This window comes from Theropithecus gelada, chromosome 12, assembly GCF_003255815.1.
Source record: "Theropithecus gelada isolate Dixy chromosome 12, Tgel_1.0, whole genome shotgun sequence".
Lineage (NCBI taxonomy): Eukaryota > Metazoa > Chordata > Mammalia > Primates > Cercopithecidae > Theropithecus > Theropithecus gelada.
The window spans coordinates 38683494-38702347 of record NC_037680.1 but is presented as its reverse complement, the minus strand read 5'-3'; the positions used below and the strand labels follow the sequence as shown (position 1 = coordinate 38702347).

Sequence of the window (18854 nt, the reverse complement as noted above, 5' to 3'; positions counted from 1 at the left end):
CAGAAAAAAATAAGTGTTTCTAAAGAATTCTGAAGAAATTATTTTTACTATTTTGTACCAAGTAGTGAGTAGAAAAAAAGAGGACCTGGAATAGGAAACTTTTTACTCTATTGGTTTTATTGTGTGGAGACGCCTCAAACATTGTGAAAATTAGTTCTTGCTGATGTTATACATTTTAAGAGAAATCCTGTTGGTATATATTTTAACTAAAGCATTGATGTCACCTGAGGTCACCTCTCCCAGAACAACAGATTTGGCATTTATTCATTTGCTTCCCTTTCCTCATCAGAACTCTGCGGAAGTATCTGAACCCACTCTTCCAAATATCCCTTCTCTATACCTTTTCCTACTTCCTTTTCCAAAAGTATAAAGATAATGTTCAAGAATAAAGTTAGCAAGTAGCCTCAATTATATAGGACTTGAAAAAAATCATTGCATCAGAAAGAAAATAATTTTTCTTAGCAAAAGGGACATTGACCTGTGAAGTTACAGAATGCTGAGCTTGTCCTTCCTAACCTGGAAATATTCTTACTCTCTTGATTTCCAAAAGCTAAGAAACAATTATCAGCGCTCCAAAGATCCTCTTCCTTTTGCTAATAGATTATCACAATATGCTCCATTGTAAAGAACAAACTGCCAAACATGAAAAACAAAACAAAACAAAAAAGACAAACAAACCAAAACAAAAAAAGCCACCAGAGTAAAACATTCAAACAGTGTTAAAGATGTGCCTGTAACAACCGAAGAGATGGAAATCAAGGTGAAAGATTGGACATAAATGGTTCTGCATGCATGATGACAAACAAGAATGCTTTTCAAGAGATACACACATACTAAGAGTAGGGAAGAAAACTTTACTCATTTCCCTATCCATATAATTTTATTAAAATGATCTCTTCAATATATGCTCAACAGGAAAAATCCAATGTTCCAGAAAATAGAGTGGAAGTGTCTTGAACTCATTACATTTTGTATTTCAAAGGATAGCAATAAACACTATCACTTTGTAATACTGGTTTAGTGATTTTCCATTGCCATCCAAAAGCCAATAAGTTTTAAAAGTGTTTCTCCAAAATAAAATAATCCTATGAAAATTATTGAAGGGGTTAATGTATTCAGTGATGAACTTATTTCTATAGAAGAGTGATAATTCTATTCTGGTTTTATTAGATTATTTAAATATATTGGTATTATACTTTGGTATGTCTTTGAAATATCTTCTTCAATAACAGTGATTAGCTTTTGAAATCCATTTTAGTGATCTATAAAAGTATCTTTTGATCTTTTCAAGTTTTATTGAGGTATAATTAACATGTAAAAGTTGTACCTATTTATGGTATATAAAGTGATTTTTTTCATATTTGTATACATTATGAAATGATTACCATATTTAAGCTAATTTAACACACTCATCACTCACATAGTTAACTGTGTGTGTTGGGAGAGGGAGAGAACATTTAAGATCTAATCTCTTAACAACTTTCAAGTATATAATACATTTACTATAGTTACCATACTGTAGAATAATGCTCCAGAGTTTATTCATTTTGCATGTCTGAAACTTTTTACCTTTAAATCAATATCCATCTTTTCTTTATTTTAATTTATAAAATTGTTAATTTTTGTATTTGTATAAAACATATTCATCTAGACCCCTTTCAATATCCTTTAGAACTATAGGAAGGCTAAAGTGTGTGATCTTAAATGAAAAAATGCTTATTTTAGACTCCAATTTTCCAATATAATGCTTTTTTCATGGCATTTGGCTGGGAATTGCTCAACTTATTTCTAAATTGTCACCTGTGGGAAATCTAAAACGCAAATGCTGAGAGAGTACCTTAAATGCTTGTCTTTGACCAAAGCTTAGGTCTCCCTGTGGGGTCTGACAAATAAAAATGGTAAACTGAGAGAAAGACTCCATAAAAGACGGAGTGAGCAAGAATATTTATTCCAGGTTTTTTGAAAGGAACGATTTTATGTTATCATTCTTAAGATAAATGGGTCAGCCATTCCATTAGGACACTTATTCTATGCTCTTGAATTCATTCTAAACTCAGAGAGACACTTGTAAGACGAGTCACAAATGCTTTAGAATTGTGTTCTGTGAAAAAAGAGGAGGAGATGAACTGTTCGCCTAGAGAAGCAAGGGAGAAAAAAAAGGTTTTGCGTCTTCTGAATCAGAGGCAAATTTGTGGTTTAATTAAACAGACATGGCTTTTTCTTTGTATAAAATGATGGTAACAGGAAAGATTATGCAAACAGATAACTGCCCTTCCTTAGAATATTATTTCTACATAGAATATAAATAGAATTAAGAAAAAAATAGTATCTGATACTATTTAACGTCTATCAAATAATTCAGTTTAACTGGAAAAAGGCAAAAATAGTACAGCCCATCAAAATTTAGAAGTACCTGGAGGCTAATTATAATGCATTTCAGCTGCCCAATTTCATGTACATATTACATCAGCCAATTTTCCAGCCAAAGCCTGAACAGTTTCCATTTTTAACCTACAAATAGATTGTCATTTCAACTTTCATTTTATGTGACAGAAAATGAAGCTTTAATTTATCTAGTATGGAGTGAAAAAATGTGGTTTCAGTGGGGTTGTATCAAAGAAATTGTCCATATGGTTTGGGTAATAGTTCAGCAGCAATGAATACAGAAATAAAGGTGGGTTTTTTTTTTCTCCTTACCAATGGGGAAAATTCAAGGACATCAAATTTTTGTCTTCTTCTTTTACCTGATTCTGCTTTTACCAGAAATTTTTGCTAAAGAATTCTGTCCTATGTATACGAAGTAATTTTCTCCATTTTACTATACGACTAAATGATAGTAATTCCTCACTGACCACATTTTGTAAACACATGTCCAAGGTGAAATCAGCAAGTTATAATTCAACTAACAATGTATGTTAACTGGTGAATCTTGTTCACGAGCATCCAAAATGAAGTCATAAGTTAGTAAACTAAGACTGAAGCCCAGCATGGTAGGTAGAACAGAACATTCTACCATGTGTAAGGATTCCCCAAGACCTCTCCAGCCAAAGATACAAGATGGTTTGTTAATTTGTGATGTACATTCATTACAAATATCCATGTTAGCATTATCCAGACTTTGAATGGAGGCAGATGAATTAATAGTTAATTCAGCTTGCATTTGATGCAGATGGGAAAACACTCCACAAAAGTATAGAAATTAAAATCATTTTTGAGAACAATAGGAGGCCTGAACTCATTCAAATATCTCTGGTTCCCAAGTCAGGGACTACAAAAAGGTTTACTCAGGAAGAGCAAACTGGTGCAATTCACTAAGCAGGTATGAGGATAATTTAGAAAAATGAAATGTTCCTTTTTTTCACATTTACTAGCCTAAACTTTATAACTATTATTTTTTGAGGAATAAAATGATATGTTCAAAAAGTAGAGAATGTTGATCAAATTTTCAGAGGGCTTTAGGGAAGAGAAGTTAAAAACAAAGAAAGTTGGGAAGAAGATGGCAAGATGGAATTTTAGAGGTTTAAGGAGGTCTGTGCCAATGACACTGAAGAGATAAAGCTTTTTGTAAGAAGATTTGATCTGAATATTTACAACCAATTAGATTAGTGATTGAGTGGGGATATACAAGTAACAGTAAGTAATCAATGATGTCTGTAATGTTGGAGATCGGAAAGGTCTGTGGCTTTCTCAGTAATGATGAAGACACTGAGCAAGCATGAAATCTTAAAGAAAATAAGCAATCTGCTTTTGCTAGACTTAATTTTAATTGACAGAACATGAACTCCTCAATAACAATTTCACATAAAACTGATTTTTAAACTCTATCTGCTTTTACCTTGGGCTGCTTTCTGACTTTTCATATTTTAAATTATGATTTAAAAAAATAAAGGGAAAAAATCTTTGTTGAATTTCTCTGCCATATGGGAATTTTTAAAAACAGTTGGAAGTTTCTCTGGCGTGGCCTTCCATCGGTTCATTTGGCCTTCTATAAATAACCAAGTAAGCACACTGAGGCGTACAGCGGATGGAGACACTGTCTTCACCATTTCTCCAGAAAACGATATACCTTCTGGAGTTTTGTTGGTTAGTTATTAGCAGAAACCAGATGGAGAATTATACTGTCTCCCCAGGACACTAATAGAAACAAGTTCTGAGATTTGTCTCTTTGAGTTTTTCCTGCTGAAATATGTTCTAACATAACCTTCAGGACTGAAATTATCCTGACATTTCAGTATAAAACAGCCAATATGCACTACCAGCTTTAATGTAATTAGGTAAAACCTACCTTAATTACTGTATTTAAGCTTTATATTCTTTGCATTATGCTACACAACCAAACTGCCTGGAATGCCAAGGCCATTACATGAATCAGACTAAGGTTGAAATTCAGCCTGCCAGTCTTTTACTACAAGGAGGCTTCCAATTTTGACCTTTGCAATGCATGAGCAGCTAAAACAGATAATAAGGCATGCAGGTTAAAAATAAACAAATAATAAGTTGCATAGTGGTGATATTTTAAAATTGGGACACATTTTCCCTTGTCTTTTTCATTTCCCTAAAGAAAGAGTGTACCAGATTCTCAGAATACAAATAACTGTTGAACATATAAAAAACTGTGTAAGTTATCATACAGTTTTCCTCTGAGACATAAACATTATTACTATTGTAAATATTCTTTTAATTTTGAAATGAATACTTTCTTTCACTAAGATAATCTAATAACCCTTGAATTTAAAACATTAAGTATCCAAGTAGCTACATTTTCAATAGGAAAAAGCTAGTTTATATATAGCTAGGTAGTGTAATATGCATACAGTCTCACATTTAATTATCTGCTATAAAATAACTTTTCTTTGATATATTTTGGCGAAGAAAACAGTACAAATGATCCTGAAGACTCTGCAGATACCATAAGACATTATCAGAGTTCCAGGAGACACTTTGAAGAGAAAAAAAGCAGATCGTCATCTTTCATCTCCTCCATTGATGATGAACAAAAGCCGCTCTTCTCAGGAATAGTAGATTCTTCTCCAGGAATAGGGAAAGCATCTGGGCTCGATTTTGAAGAAACAGTGCCCACCTCAGGAAGAATGCACATAGATAAAAGAAGTCACTCTTGCAAAGGTAATTCAGAGTTAGACATCAGGTGGTCTCTCTTCAGTGCTAATCACAAAATGATGACTTTTTACAAATTAAGAACTGTACTGACACATGTTAATCGAATCGTTTTCAACTTCATGAAATGTTCACGAAGCGTTCAGATTTCAGATTATCTATGAAGTGTTTGCGCTATTCTGAAACAAGCGGTAATTATTCCCAAACACTTATAGCGTGAGAGGTTTTTGTGACCAACCAGACTTAATATAATGTCAAGTAGAAAACTATGGGAAAGTCTGTTGTAGTAATTTCAATGGGGAGAGAGGATCAATGAATATTTTAAGACAGCTGATCAATTGGTTCATTATATGTATCTTCTGTACCCAATTCTCACCCCCAACCCTATAATATTATAGTATGAAAGGCCAATGCAATCACACTATAATACATGCCAACCAAAATTTAATTTTACAGAGAATATGAGAAAGAGTGGAGAAATGCCCTGAAATAAACTCTGATTTTTATTTTATTTTTATTTTTATTTCCAAAAGGAATACCCAAATGTACAGATTTTGTTGTAGAAAATGTGCACGATTTGGGTAATAATGCTTGATTAGTAGATACAGATTTCATGCTAAAAAATGAGAAATTCAGGAAAATTTAAAGAACTCTTACATGGAAGAACAACTATTTTAGCATATCAGAGGCAAGATCTTTAGATCTAGCTAGTAAGTCTTACCAGTAACGACTGCTTGGGTTCCAAGTGCAGCTCTGCCACTTGCTCCCTTTATGTCTTTGGGTAAATGATTTGACCAAACCCACCAAGACTCAGCTTATGCATCTTTAAAAGAGGAATAATATTATCTAACCAACGAGGTTATAGTTATTAAGATAACATGTAAATTACTTTTTCTGAAATAAAATCTTCAACTGTTAGTATTTTCTCACAGGTTTTATTTTTTAAGTTTTAATAATTTGTATATCCTTGGATGTATAAAAATATAAAGTTTAGGAAGGCATAACAAAGCATCAAAAGAATATTTAAAAAAGGAAAAATAGGATGTTCTAGGCCTGGTAGGATAGCAAAATTAGTACATTAGTACAGAGTAAGTAAATATTACTTATCATCATTATTCCAAAGTACCATATTCAACCACAAAGCTTTTATTAAATCTAGGATACTTAGGCTTTATATTTTTCCAGAGTTGCTATCCCTATCATGTAACATCTACTTTTTTCATGACCCCACATTGAAGTAAGCTAAGAATATATGCAAGTGTTCTCTGAACAATCTAAAATCTTGATGAAGTGAGTGAAAATAGTACCTCATTTATCACAATGGAAGAATGGAATATTAAATGTGATTACCAAATGTCCCATTTTAGTTATTTATGAAAATGGATTCTGGGAAGTGCTAAAAATAGATACAAGTTGTATCATGGAAGTCACGAGTTCTGAAGAGCTTGCTGAACCATCTCTACCATCTCCAAAGATCAACATAATGTAAACCTAATAAAAATGCTTGTTGTTTTCCTCTTGAGTTTTAGAGTCTCAAGTGGCACATTATTAAACATATAATTTGGGGATTTTCTGACTTTATAATGACTCTCACTGACAATGAATTTTCATGCCCTTCCTCATATACTTTTCTTTGCTACGCCTTCCAATTATCTTTAATTGGACATATACACAAAAAACAACATTCTAGCAAATTTAATATCTACATATTCTAATTGTTAAAAATTTACAGGGCAATCCCTATTCAAATAATTATCTTGAAAATGTATAGCTAAATATGCATGTCAATTGAATTGATGTCATATAGTTTCAATCAGTGTGACACATGGTTAGCCTGGCTAATTAATATCTTTAATCAATGGGGAATTCTAAAACTTCATTCACTGCAAATTTCATTCCCTAATGATTTTTAAGATGACATACTGCATTAATACGTAACATGTGACTTGTCGCTGCTGCAGTTCAAACTACTAAACCTCCGCAAATTTTAGTTCCACCATCAATAGGAAATTTCACTCACTCATATTCCTAACATTTGTGATGCTGTATCCAACAGAGGAGCACATTTAGGCAAAACTAAAATGAAAAGAGAACAAATTAAATGGACTCTGTTCCTACTAAGATTGAGGCCAAAAGTTGACTCTAGGAAAATTGTCTACTCAGAGCAAAGTGAAAGTTTACTTTCTGTTCATCCATTTCCAGAAATGTGTCTTGCAACTATAGCAACATTTTCCAAGGCAACCAAGTGCAGATTCTTTCCAAGCTATATTTAGAAAGTGTCTACAAGGATGTTCATTTGATTACGACCACTAACCAGAATTTCCCCTTTGAACTCCTCATTTTTTATACTGCTGTTAAAACAAGCTAATTACGTATCTTCGGATTTTAATTAAAGAGTAAATTATAATCAAGAAAGCCTCTAAGATATACATTTCATTCATTTCTGATAAGGTAATTATTTTTTCTTGAGCCCTGAAGAAAAAATATAATCCTCCGTAATTTATTGCATGTGATTCACCATTGTCACTTAAAAACCAATTTATTATATATGATTTGGAAAGAAGAGAGCTGTTAAACATAGGCAGAAATTCTGTAAGCTTTCTTGGCTCAAAACGTTCGTGAGCATAACATGTAACTTCAGTCTTATCAGTTCTTGCCTTCTCGAAAGGAAGATTCCTACATTAACTGGCTAGCAGCAGACTAGACAGAGACAAGCATCAGCATCACCAGACCATTTATATAGGTATTCTGGAAGTTTGCTTAGCATTACTGGCCCAATCTTCAAAATCCAGTTTGCTAAGATATTATTGTTTTGCGTTTTATATAGGTTCAAATGTCTGTGAATAACAAATCATAGTTCTCAGTGAAGATCTGCAATAAGTGACTTAAAACCCCAGCAGTATCTTTTTTGTTTCACTTATATTTTGCCATGTTTCATAAAATATCAAAAGAAATGATAAACTGCCACTTTAAATAACAACGAACCCAGGATCCCTATAGTAACAAAGCCGTAGTCAGGAAGAGTCTTTCTGGAATTCATAGCAAGCCCTCTGAGGTCTGTTAGCCATTTCTGCAGAAGAAGGAACTCTGATCCTATATTTTTCTAATGTTGACTTTGGATATGCTAATTCCTTTGTCAAGCCTCACCCTGTTGAGGCAGAAATTATAGGCATCTCATTTGAGAAATTTCTGTATATTCAATGATAAAAGATAATGAGTGAGAGGAAAACCATGAAGAAAGAATACAGACATGTCTGTCTTCTACTTGGAGAAAGGGGATACATTTAAACTACCCTTAGAGAAACTGCAAGAAAGGAAGGAGCTTTGAGAAGTCCAATGGTTTTGTTTCCTATTTCTAAAATCATAGCTAATCCTGCCCAATTCAGTTACTTTCTATCCAATTTTTTTAAATAGCCAAGAATTCCATAACTTTACATAATAACTTTTCTCAGTGTTTAATCATAGATACTTGTCAAGTTTTTTTAAGTCTTTCTATCAAACCAAAATCACTTTCTGTAATTCAAGTCTCTTTCTATGCGAAAATGAATACCAGCTTTAGATAGTCCTTCCTTCCTACTAGCCCTCCCAGTGAAGAAAATGTTTCTCCTTCATCTCCAAAGTCAATTCCCAGCTCCAGTCTATTTTTTCATAAGTTTTATTTTCCAAACTGTTAATCATTCTTAGAGGTTAAAAGAGCAGCAAAACATCTAAAATATAGACAAAAATAAGAGGGAAAGGACATATTTGCCCCCAAATATTGACAGCTTAAAATATAGATTGTAGGAGAAACAGGAAATTAAAAGAAGTTCAGAAAAATGGATCTCTGTATGAAAAGTGATCACAACCCTGCTAGACTGAATTCTTCAAGTTCAGGGTCTATGGTCTCCTTTGTCTTTAGTTCCTCCATATTTACCAAGTTATCTGGCCCATAATAGATACTTAGAACATTTTAAATAGTAGACTTGAACAAATAGTTTATCTTAAAGTAGAGTAACATAGCAATATTTAAAATAAAGAGCCACAGGAAAACATACTAGAAAGCAATATAATTATGGTAAAGGGCAGCACAGAAGCGGCTACAAGAAAACATAAAAACATGAAACAGTAGCTGGCGACGAGGGGACGTGTAAGATTCTTCCCAGTTTTCATGGCTTATGGCTTCTTGGCTCTATTTGAATTGGGTTGGCCAAAGGGAATCACCCTGAAGGTCAGCACTTCTCTAAGGCTCTCTTCTTGGGCCCACTCTAAGTCATAACATATGCAAGTTATCCTGTGGGAAAGAGCCCTAAAAATCTTAAACCCTAGATAATTTGGTGCAAACAAAACAGACTCATTGCTCTCTAATCAGTTTTGGTTCTGCTGTGCTTATCTTCTCCTAGCACAAACAGAAAAAAAACAAAATCCTAATCAATACTCAGCACCTGCTACATGTTTTTGTTCACATGGAAAAGGATATGGGAGGTAGCGCCAGCAGGGTGAAAGTGGGACCCTGCTACCAATTGGCCGTGGCCCCTGGACACATCACTGAATACTTTTGGTTCTCTGCCTCTCAGATTATACTCCGATCCCTTTCCAGCTTGTCTTGTGGATATCTGTGTGTTATTGACGCAAAGGGGCACCTAAGAGGGTTGACATCCATCTCACTATTTTCCACAGACATCACTGACATGCGAAGCTGGGAACGAGAAAATGCACATCCCCAGCCTGAAGACTCCAGTCCATCTGCACTTCAGCGAGCTGCCTGGGGTATCTCTGAAACCGAAAGTGACCTCACCTACGGGGAAGTGGAACAAAGATTAGATCTGCTCCAGGAACAACTTAACAGGTATAAGCAGTGACAGGGTAAAAGGAGAACATAACCGAAACCCTTACGTGGGTCCAGTTCTACTCTTTACAAATGGAAAATTTTCCTTGCCATGATCTCATAATTTCCTTATACATTTACTACTTTAAAATAAGACTAGAAGTTGACAGAATAATGTGTGTCGAAAGGAGCATTTATTTAGAACACTTCATACTTCTGGCAGCATAAATCCTATTTTTTTCTTTGTTTGTCATCCAATTAGTATTTCACCAGCACTGGCTACCTTAGAAAACTCCCCCCAAAAATAATTCCTAATTAATTTGTTAACTAACACCCTTTCTCTTTTAATCCTCCTTTTACACTTATTCAGATGTTCCTGATAGCTTAGTTATGTGTTAGGGCATTTAAAAAATACTAACAAAGACATTTAGACTTTTAGTTATTCAGTCAGGTTGTCAAAAAATGTAATTGAATTGAAAGTCTCACACACAGAGTTTCTTGTTTCCTTCACCTTTGATCTAAATCACTAAACATGATAAATAAATCTTAGTTTAGGGAGGAGGCAATCTCTTCCCCTAAGTCTGCATGGTTTCCTTAAAATTAAAGTGGTCAAAAGGATTGAAAAGAATATATGAGTGAGTATGACACAGCTGTTTTAATTGGGTTTCATTTGGGAATTTGTCTTGATCCAATAGTAGCCTTTTAGCTCACCACCAGGCAAGATATTCCAGTAGTCTCAGACAGAAAACTGCACTGACTAAATTCAAATGCTCTAATCACAAGATTTATTAAATCAATTTAAAACACAAGTGATAGAAGAGGGAAACCATATGGGGCAATTAACACATTTTGAATACGCGCAAGCATGGTAAAAGGATTGCACTACCCCAATTCTGACTTACACAATGTTCATGCATTTGCCATAGTGTAATGAAGTTACCAAGACCAGAGTTGAGGTTTGCAGGCCTGCAGAACAAACTAATCTCCTGTGCCAGTGGCACACACTTGCTCCATAACAAGGATACAAGGTATAGTATACCTGACCTCAGCGGGGCTTTCCAACTAGCCAGCTCAACAGTCATGTGTTTCATCAGCCTTTCGTAGGTACAGCACATGTGGAGTCAGAATGCAATGATACTGGTATCACCAATGGGTGACCATATTTTGGGATGACAGTTGTTTACCTAGAGGTGACATGAGAATAATTTGTTCTTTCCATCTCTATGTATAAGCAACACTCTTGTTTGTTACATATTTCTATCTTTGATATGCCTGGCAGGTTACTAGCATGCTATTTAATATATCTTATGAATTCTGCCATGTTTAGCAAGCTACTTGCTTACTCATCTGTACTTAACACATATCTGAGTTTTGCCTATATCACATAAACTACTGATTTATTCACTATCTATGCTTAAAATTTTTTGTGCATTTTGTCCATGCCATTTATTGTTGAACACACAAGTGAATGAATGAATGACAGAAGCAGCAGTGATTTATTTAGCACAATCCTATCACTGTACTTGCAATTGGTAAGCATAGGAAAAGGTCTTAAGTCTGCTACTTAATGATTTACAGGATTACCGGGTCAAAACATTTAAATTTCTCTCCATTTCCTACTTTGACTTATACCTACCTGTTATGCTACTGTAAGGACTAAAATAATGTAAATGGGAACTACATGTACTATACAAAATGGAAGATGATTTACTTGCAGATAGGTAAAATTTGATTAGCAAGGAAATTCGCTTCTATTATTGGTGTTCATTTGAGTATATTCTCTTACTCTACATATAATTCCTGGCTTGGACCTTTCATCAGAACTAAAATTGAGATTTTTAGCATCACCTGGTTGCTCTGTCATGGGTGCCAATCATTGCTGCTAGGATAAGTCAATGATTGCTTAAAACATTTATTCTAAGGGCACATTTATCTATGATCTATTTGGTGTGCAATCATCCAACAGCAATAAAAATTGTTATTGCTATTTTATTACGTTAGTATATTATTATTACTGTATAAAACTTTTCCACAAAATGCAATTAAATCTCTTTCAACGTGTTCCCGATATCGGTATGTGTTTCCTGAATATGTTTTGAATTGCTGCTGTGAAAGTAGTCAAAATCAAAACGGAGTCATTAATGTTAGAAAATCCCTGACAAATACAGCTGGGGAAGGCCAGGAAGAGAGGGGTGTATGCCTGATAACAAAAACTATCACGAAGACTCTATAAGATCCACAACCTCGCACAGTGGCCACTACAACCTAACACAAAGAATACTTCTGCAAGGACATCTGACCAGCAGCTGTCTGTCCAATCTCGGACCAGCGTCACCCTTGTTATTGATCTTTGTAGCCAAAGATAATCATTTCAAAACAATTATGTAGTCCTCCTCATTTTTCCTTTAAAAATCTCCATCTTTACTTCTCAGAATGAGCACATACTTTACTATGGCATGGATATTCCCATTGTGCTGCATATTCCCATATAAGTATCTTTTCCTTTTAGAGTGCCGCCGTTCATTATTTAGGATGACACTACCACCAATACTACATCTCCTTTGACATTTGTTTCTAATTACCTCTGATATTTTCACAAACTTTTTTTTTGCTTGTTTGGGATTTAAAATCCAAAATATTACATTTTTACTCCACTGCCGTTTCTAACAACCTTTCACCTCCACTTTATTCTAGAAGTTAAATGTATACAAAATGTTTGAAGGGGGCAGCTCGACTCAGACTTCTACTTTGCAGAGCGAGAATCCCAGGACACTTTCTAGAGCTGAGTCTACCCTGTTTAGCTTCGGCATTTGTTCAAATGTAGAACTGTGGATTCCTACACCATTTGTCTCATTCAAATACACATATTAAATACAAAAGACGATAAGAACAAATAAAATGGTCTATCTTGAGTGGTTCTTGCTACCACTTCTTTTCTGCTTTAATGACTGATTAACCTATCGATAGGGTTAAAGGTTTACATAAGAAATGTTATTCTATATGTATATATTATGCCTGCAGATATACCTATTTAAGTAAATCATTAAGACATGATCCTAGACCAGTGCTTCTCAAATTTCAATGTGTATTTGAATCACTTGGAGATCTTATTAAAATGCAGATTCAAGTTAATAGGTCTAATTGGCAGAGATTCCACATTTTAACAAGCTCCCAGCAATGTCCAGTGTTGCTGATATAAAGACCACACTTTGGCCAGGCACGGTGGCTCATGCCTGTAATCCCAGCACTTTGAAAGGCTGAGGCGGGTGGATCACTAGGTCAGGAGTTTGAGACCAGCCTGCCCAAGATGGTGAAACCCCATCTCTACTAAAAACACGAAAATTAGCCAGCCGTGGTGGCAGGTGCCTGTAATCCCAGCTACTCAGGAGGCTGAGGCAGAGAATTACTTGAACCTGGGAGGCAGAGGTTGCAGTGAGCCAAGATCACGCTACTGCACTCCAGCTGGGCAACAGAGCAAGACTCCATCCAAACACACACACACACACACACACACACACACACACACACACACTTTGAGTAGGGAAACCAGAGAAAATGTAAAAATTGTTAGTAATGACTCCTTCCATTGCACACAGAGCAGTTTATCTGCATGCCTCTAATATGGCATTGAGCAATTGCTTTGCCTAGCGTTGTGGTTATTTATGCGCCTCCTTCATTTGTCTTTCCTAAGTACTTAGTTTCTGTTAGCACTGTTAAACCAGATTTCATATTTATTCATTATCATGTTGTTCCCTCACCTTGCTACCTAACATTGTACCTGGTACATTGTGGGTCTCTGAGTGAATGAATAAAAATATTCACTTTACACAGTTTTGTAACTATGCTGACAGAAGAAAAAGTTCTAAAACTATGTTATTTTCTGTTTTAAATACCAAGCTGGGTTTATTTTAAATTCTTTGTAATTCCTCCTGAGTAAAGCAGGCTATTTAGTCTCGTATAAGAGTCCGCTTTTTTTTTTTTTTTTTTTTTTTTAGATAGGGTCTGGCTCTGTCCTCTGTCACCCAGGCTAGAGTGCAGTGGTGCGATCTCCCAGGCTCAAGCCTTCCTCCCACCTCAGCCTCCTGAGTAGCTGGGACCACAGGTGCACACCACCACACCTGGCTAATTTTTGTAGTTTTTTGTAGAGATAGGGTTTTGCCATGCTTCCCAGGGTGGTCTCAAACTCCTGAGGTCAAGTGATCCACCCATCTTGGCATCTCAAAGTGCTGGGATTACAGGCATGAGCCATCGTGCCTGGCCCAAGAGTCCATTCTTATTAAGTTAACAGACCCTTGTCATAAAACACTGAAATACAACCCTATGCATATTAAAAAACCTATCAGCTAACTGCTTCCCTTTGTTGGACTACCCAAGATATCTAACAACTAGTTAATAAAACAAAATTAAATATTCAGAATTACTGCAGAAAGGAAGACTGCCATCTGGCCAGAGTCTCAGTGATGTCTCAGAAATATTCCGCTGAGAAGAAGAACATTTATAGAAGTTTGGAGTCTGGGTATTTCAAAGTGGGGAGCTCACTGGAATTGGGTAAAGTCTATGATATACTTCAGGATTGATGGACACAGTAAGGTGAGGATCTTGAAGCAAGTCTTAATAAAGTTTGTCTGATTAAAAAAGTATTTGTTGAGATGAACCGATACTGTCTCTAATAAGGTGATTTATAGAAATTTCCTGAAGTAGCAAAGTTATTTATTAGTGTAGTCTTATTTTTCTCAAAGTTTTCCTGGAACAAACAACAATGTCATGTTGACAGAGGTGGGCTATGCTCTTTTCTAAGTTATACTGACACAGTCTCTGTCCTCACCCTGCACCAGCCACTTTACCTGCACATGAGCTGTCATGTGCCTGAGTCCCACTCATGGCAGTGGGCTGCAATTACTGGACGTATGGATGCTGAAGCCTCGCCTTCCAACAGATTTTTTCCTCATAGACACTATTCAAGTAGGTAGAATCCATGATAAAGAGATTTTATTTCTCAGAGACAGCTGCTGTTTGGCAAAGGATTTATATGACAAAAACATCACCATAATTTTTGACTCACTTTTGGATCTTGAATCTCCCTTATTGATGCAGTTCTTCTTCCAGTCTTTCCCCCAAATCCTTTTACATTCAATGTAACAAACGTTGTGTAAGCCAATCACAACTGAATGCTGTTAGTAACGGAATACATTTGTACAGAAATATTTATGATGAATCTGAATGTATAATTTGCTTTGGAGACTCAGAGAAGAAAGTAATTCTGAATGGGGTAAATAAGGAAAGATTTTTGGGTACAGATAAGTGAAATGAAAGAATGTGTATAACACATATTCCTTAAGGAAATGTGTATAACACATAACAGTGAAATAATGGGTCTGCTTAGTTTAGTTGGAAGCATACAAACTAGATCAGACCATCAGGTATCAAAAGTAGATAAATAAACCAGTTGGTAACTCAATTTTTCCCCTTTTCAGTGTGTGGTTTTGACATTTGAAAAAATGACATTTGCAAAGTCATGTATAATTCATAGCTATTGGTTTAGAAGACACAAAGCTATATGGCTATATTTACTAACTATAGAAAAACTGTAAAATAATGCATTATTGTGATTCTTAGAAGGAAGATTTGGAGTGTTAATATCAAAAACTAAAAATATATATATGTTTTCTCATGTTTCCCAGGTTCTCTATCAAATCAAAAGCCAATTTCTACTTTGAATTCTACAAATACAGCATGAATTTAATTGGGCAAAATTAATCCTATGATTTTACATTTTTTTGTTTTATTTCCATTCTTTATTCAGAGTCAAAACAGCATAAATAAGTGGAGTTACAAGAATTTTCTAAAGAGGCGTATGGTCCAGATTTTCTGTTCTTGTGTCCACAAAATTTCCTTTGTATTTAATGCTGTTGCTAACACATGCAAAGGAAGAGAATCTGACCAATTATATTTTGCTATTTTCCCTTAAATTTTAATTTAAAATGAGAATGAAATTAACAGGCCAGTTGGCTACTTGTGAGCTTTGGGGAAAAAATAGACTGGTATTTTGCAGGCCAGATGGGTCAATTAGAAGTAAGTGAAGTCAAATTTGGTCAACTTCTTACATATGAAAGGCCATGACATATTTAGAGAGAAAAATAATTTAACATTAAGCAGCATTAAACATTAAAGAAAGAATACAATGAATAATATACAATACTTAAAATGAATAGGAAAGAGGTAAGGTTAAAAAGCATTAATATAAATGTAAAAACACATGAGAAATTATCCTGGGATGCTACAGTTATGAAAGAAATGTGCTACGAATCTATTTTTTAAGAGCAAATAAAATGTTCACAAGAAACTGAGTAAAACCTAATTAAAAAGCAAAGACAATTACTGATTAAAAATAAATTATCAGTGTGTTTTACATTTTGAAATCAATGAAGGTTAGTAAACATGTAGTCTATTTTGTTCATCTGATTTTCTGTTAACTCTTAATATGAACAAGAAAGTTAAGTCTTTATCAGAATCATTAGAGAGACATACACAAGTAAGTATCCATCAGGAAAGAATAGAGATTCTGTGCTCCCTCTCCTGTCCTTCTTGTTTAAAGCAAGGCCATAATTCTGTTTGTTGGTAGTGCTGAAATTTTTTTAAATGCTCTTGAAATTCTGGACTATTTTAGGACTGTCTTTTCCTACTTCTATCTGTTCTGCAGGCTTGAATCCCAAATGACCACTGACATCCAGACCATCCTACAGTTGCTGCAGAAACAAACCACTGTGGTCCCCCCAGCCTACAGTATGGTAACAGCAGGAGCAGAATATCAGAGACCCATCATCCGGCTGATGAGAACCAGTCAACCGGCAGCATCCATCAAAACCGACCGAAGTTTCAGCCCTTCCTCACAAGTGAGTGTGGATACCATCCAACCAAGTGTGTCTCTCAACGTGTGTTTCCAGGGGTCACCTAAATCAGAATCACTTGGGATGCTGTGGAAAAGAGAGATTTCTGTCCCTAGCTCTGTTTCTACGCAATTAGCATTTCTGGAAATGGGCCCTGTAATCTGCATTTTAAACAAGCCCACGCTGATTTTTATGTTCATTTAAAGTTTGAGAACAATGAAGCTAGAATAATGATTTTAAACATTAGCATTTTTTTTAAAGGAAAACCTTTCTTCCAGAATCAACCTGCTTAAATTTATATGTGGTAGAGCTTTGCAGTCTAAGGAATAGTCTTCCTGGCTCCAAAAAGGGCTTAGAGAAAAATCTGGGTCCAAAAAGAGCTTCAAAGAAAAATCTGTAATTTTCTACAGTGCCAAAGGCTAGGCGAGGTCTCAGGAAGGAAGGGGAGGAGAAATAGTAGGCTGGCCAGATTAGACCTGAGGTTCAAATGCCATCAGACTAGTAATATCTTCTGTACCCCACCCATCACCAGAGATCTCTAAATTGTTTTCACTTGGATGATAAACATGGTAAGAAAAGCAATTTAAAGTTCTTTATCCTACTTCTGAAGCCCTCAAAGGGGGTCTTTGAATTATGTTAATACGAGTAGTCTAGCTTTCCTTGTAATTCTGTCTTGGGAATTAGTCTTAATTAGTTAAACATTATGGTGAAATTGGACCTAAGAACAATGATTTAAATAAAGATTTGTAGAACAATCTCGTAAAACTTTTTTAGATGTTTGGGAATTTAATTTAAGATGTTCTGGAAAATGAAACTACACTAATAAAAGAAGGTAGTATGCCAGAAGGAAAATAATGCAATACTTCTAAAAATCTGAAAGTAGAAATCAATTTAACTAGTTTTGAATGACCGGGAAACATGTAAAACCATCTATTTTGTTATTTGTTTTCAGTAGGTTTAGGTAATATTATCTGACTAGGGATGACTGATTTTATTTCCCATCTTTTCTTTCCTCCTTATACCCTCTTATTCATCAAGTGATGCCTTTCCTCATCTCAATTTTGTCTTAAATTTTGAATTTAATTCATCTGGAAAACTCAATGTAAAGTAATATATTTTTAATTTGATTTTTAAAATCTGGTTCCAGGGTTAAATAAAAGTTCTTGGAATGATTGGTTAGGATTATCTATACTGATAACCAATCTCCAATGTCTTGACTCCTTTTGGGAGGGAAATGTTGGCTAATATCACTAATCAAATACAGATTAGTGAGAAAAAAACGCTTCAGTTTTTATTAGTGTAATTTTCAATGACTATCAATGTGAATTATAAAAACTTGTTTTGTTCTTTTTCCATCAGTGTCCTGAATTTCTAGACCTTGAAAAATCTAAACTTAAATCCAAAGAATCCCTTTCAAGTGGGGTGCATCTGAACACAGCTTCAGAAGACAACTTGACTTCACTTTTAAAACAAGACAGTGATCTGTCTTTAGAGCTTCACCTGCGGCAAAGAAAAACTTACCTTCATCCAATTAGGCATCCTTCTTTGCCAGATTCATCCCTAAGCACTGTAGGAATCTTGGGTCTTCATAGGCATGTTTCTGATCCTGGTCTTCCAGGGAAATAATCATTTTGTACTATTTACTCCACATACAATGTAAGTGCTTTTAATGGCTGTTTTCCTTTTTCTATTTAAATCCTCTCTACTTGACTCAGGGGCTAACAAGGTACCATTATATGCAAAAGTACTGTATATTTTCCTAAATTGAAGCTTGTAAGGTAAAATTGAGCAGTTAGGATGTAAATATACGTAAGAACTTTTGGTTCCAAATGTTAAAACTGCCAGCATCTCACGGCACCTTATTTTTTATTTTTATTTTTTAAATCACATGCATGTTAGGAAACTCCAATTTCTCTTGCATGGAGACTCCTATTTACTGCTTTTACTAAACCAGTACTTTGTTATGAAAATGCCTTCCATGCAAATAAGAAACCAAGGGATAAAACTGTTCATGGATGCAACTCAGATTCAGATGATCCTCAACTCAT

General features: G+C 35.0%; 1 protein-coding gene across 1 annotated transcript in view; it reads left to right on the top strand.

Moving 5' to 3' along the window:
* KCNH7 (potassium voltage-gated channel subfamily H member 7) overlaps positions 1 to 18854 on the top strand; it is a 478778-nt gene extending 459924 nt beyond the window's left edge. Inside the window, exons 13-16 of the mRNA XM_025404671.1 lie at positions 4873 to 5124; positions 9772 to 9940; positions 16620 to 16812; positions 18166 to 18854. Of these exons, the coding sequence (XP_025260456.1) occupies positions 4873 to 5124; positions 9772 to 9940; positions 16620 to 16812; positions 18166 to 18432 (881 nt within the window). The 3' untranslated portion in view covers positions 18433 to 18854. The remainder of the gene's footprint in view (positions 1 to 4872; positions 5125 to 9771; positions 9941 to 16619; positions 16813 to 18165) is intronic.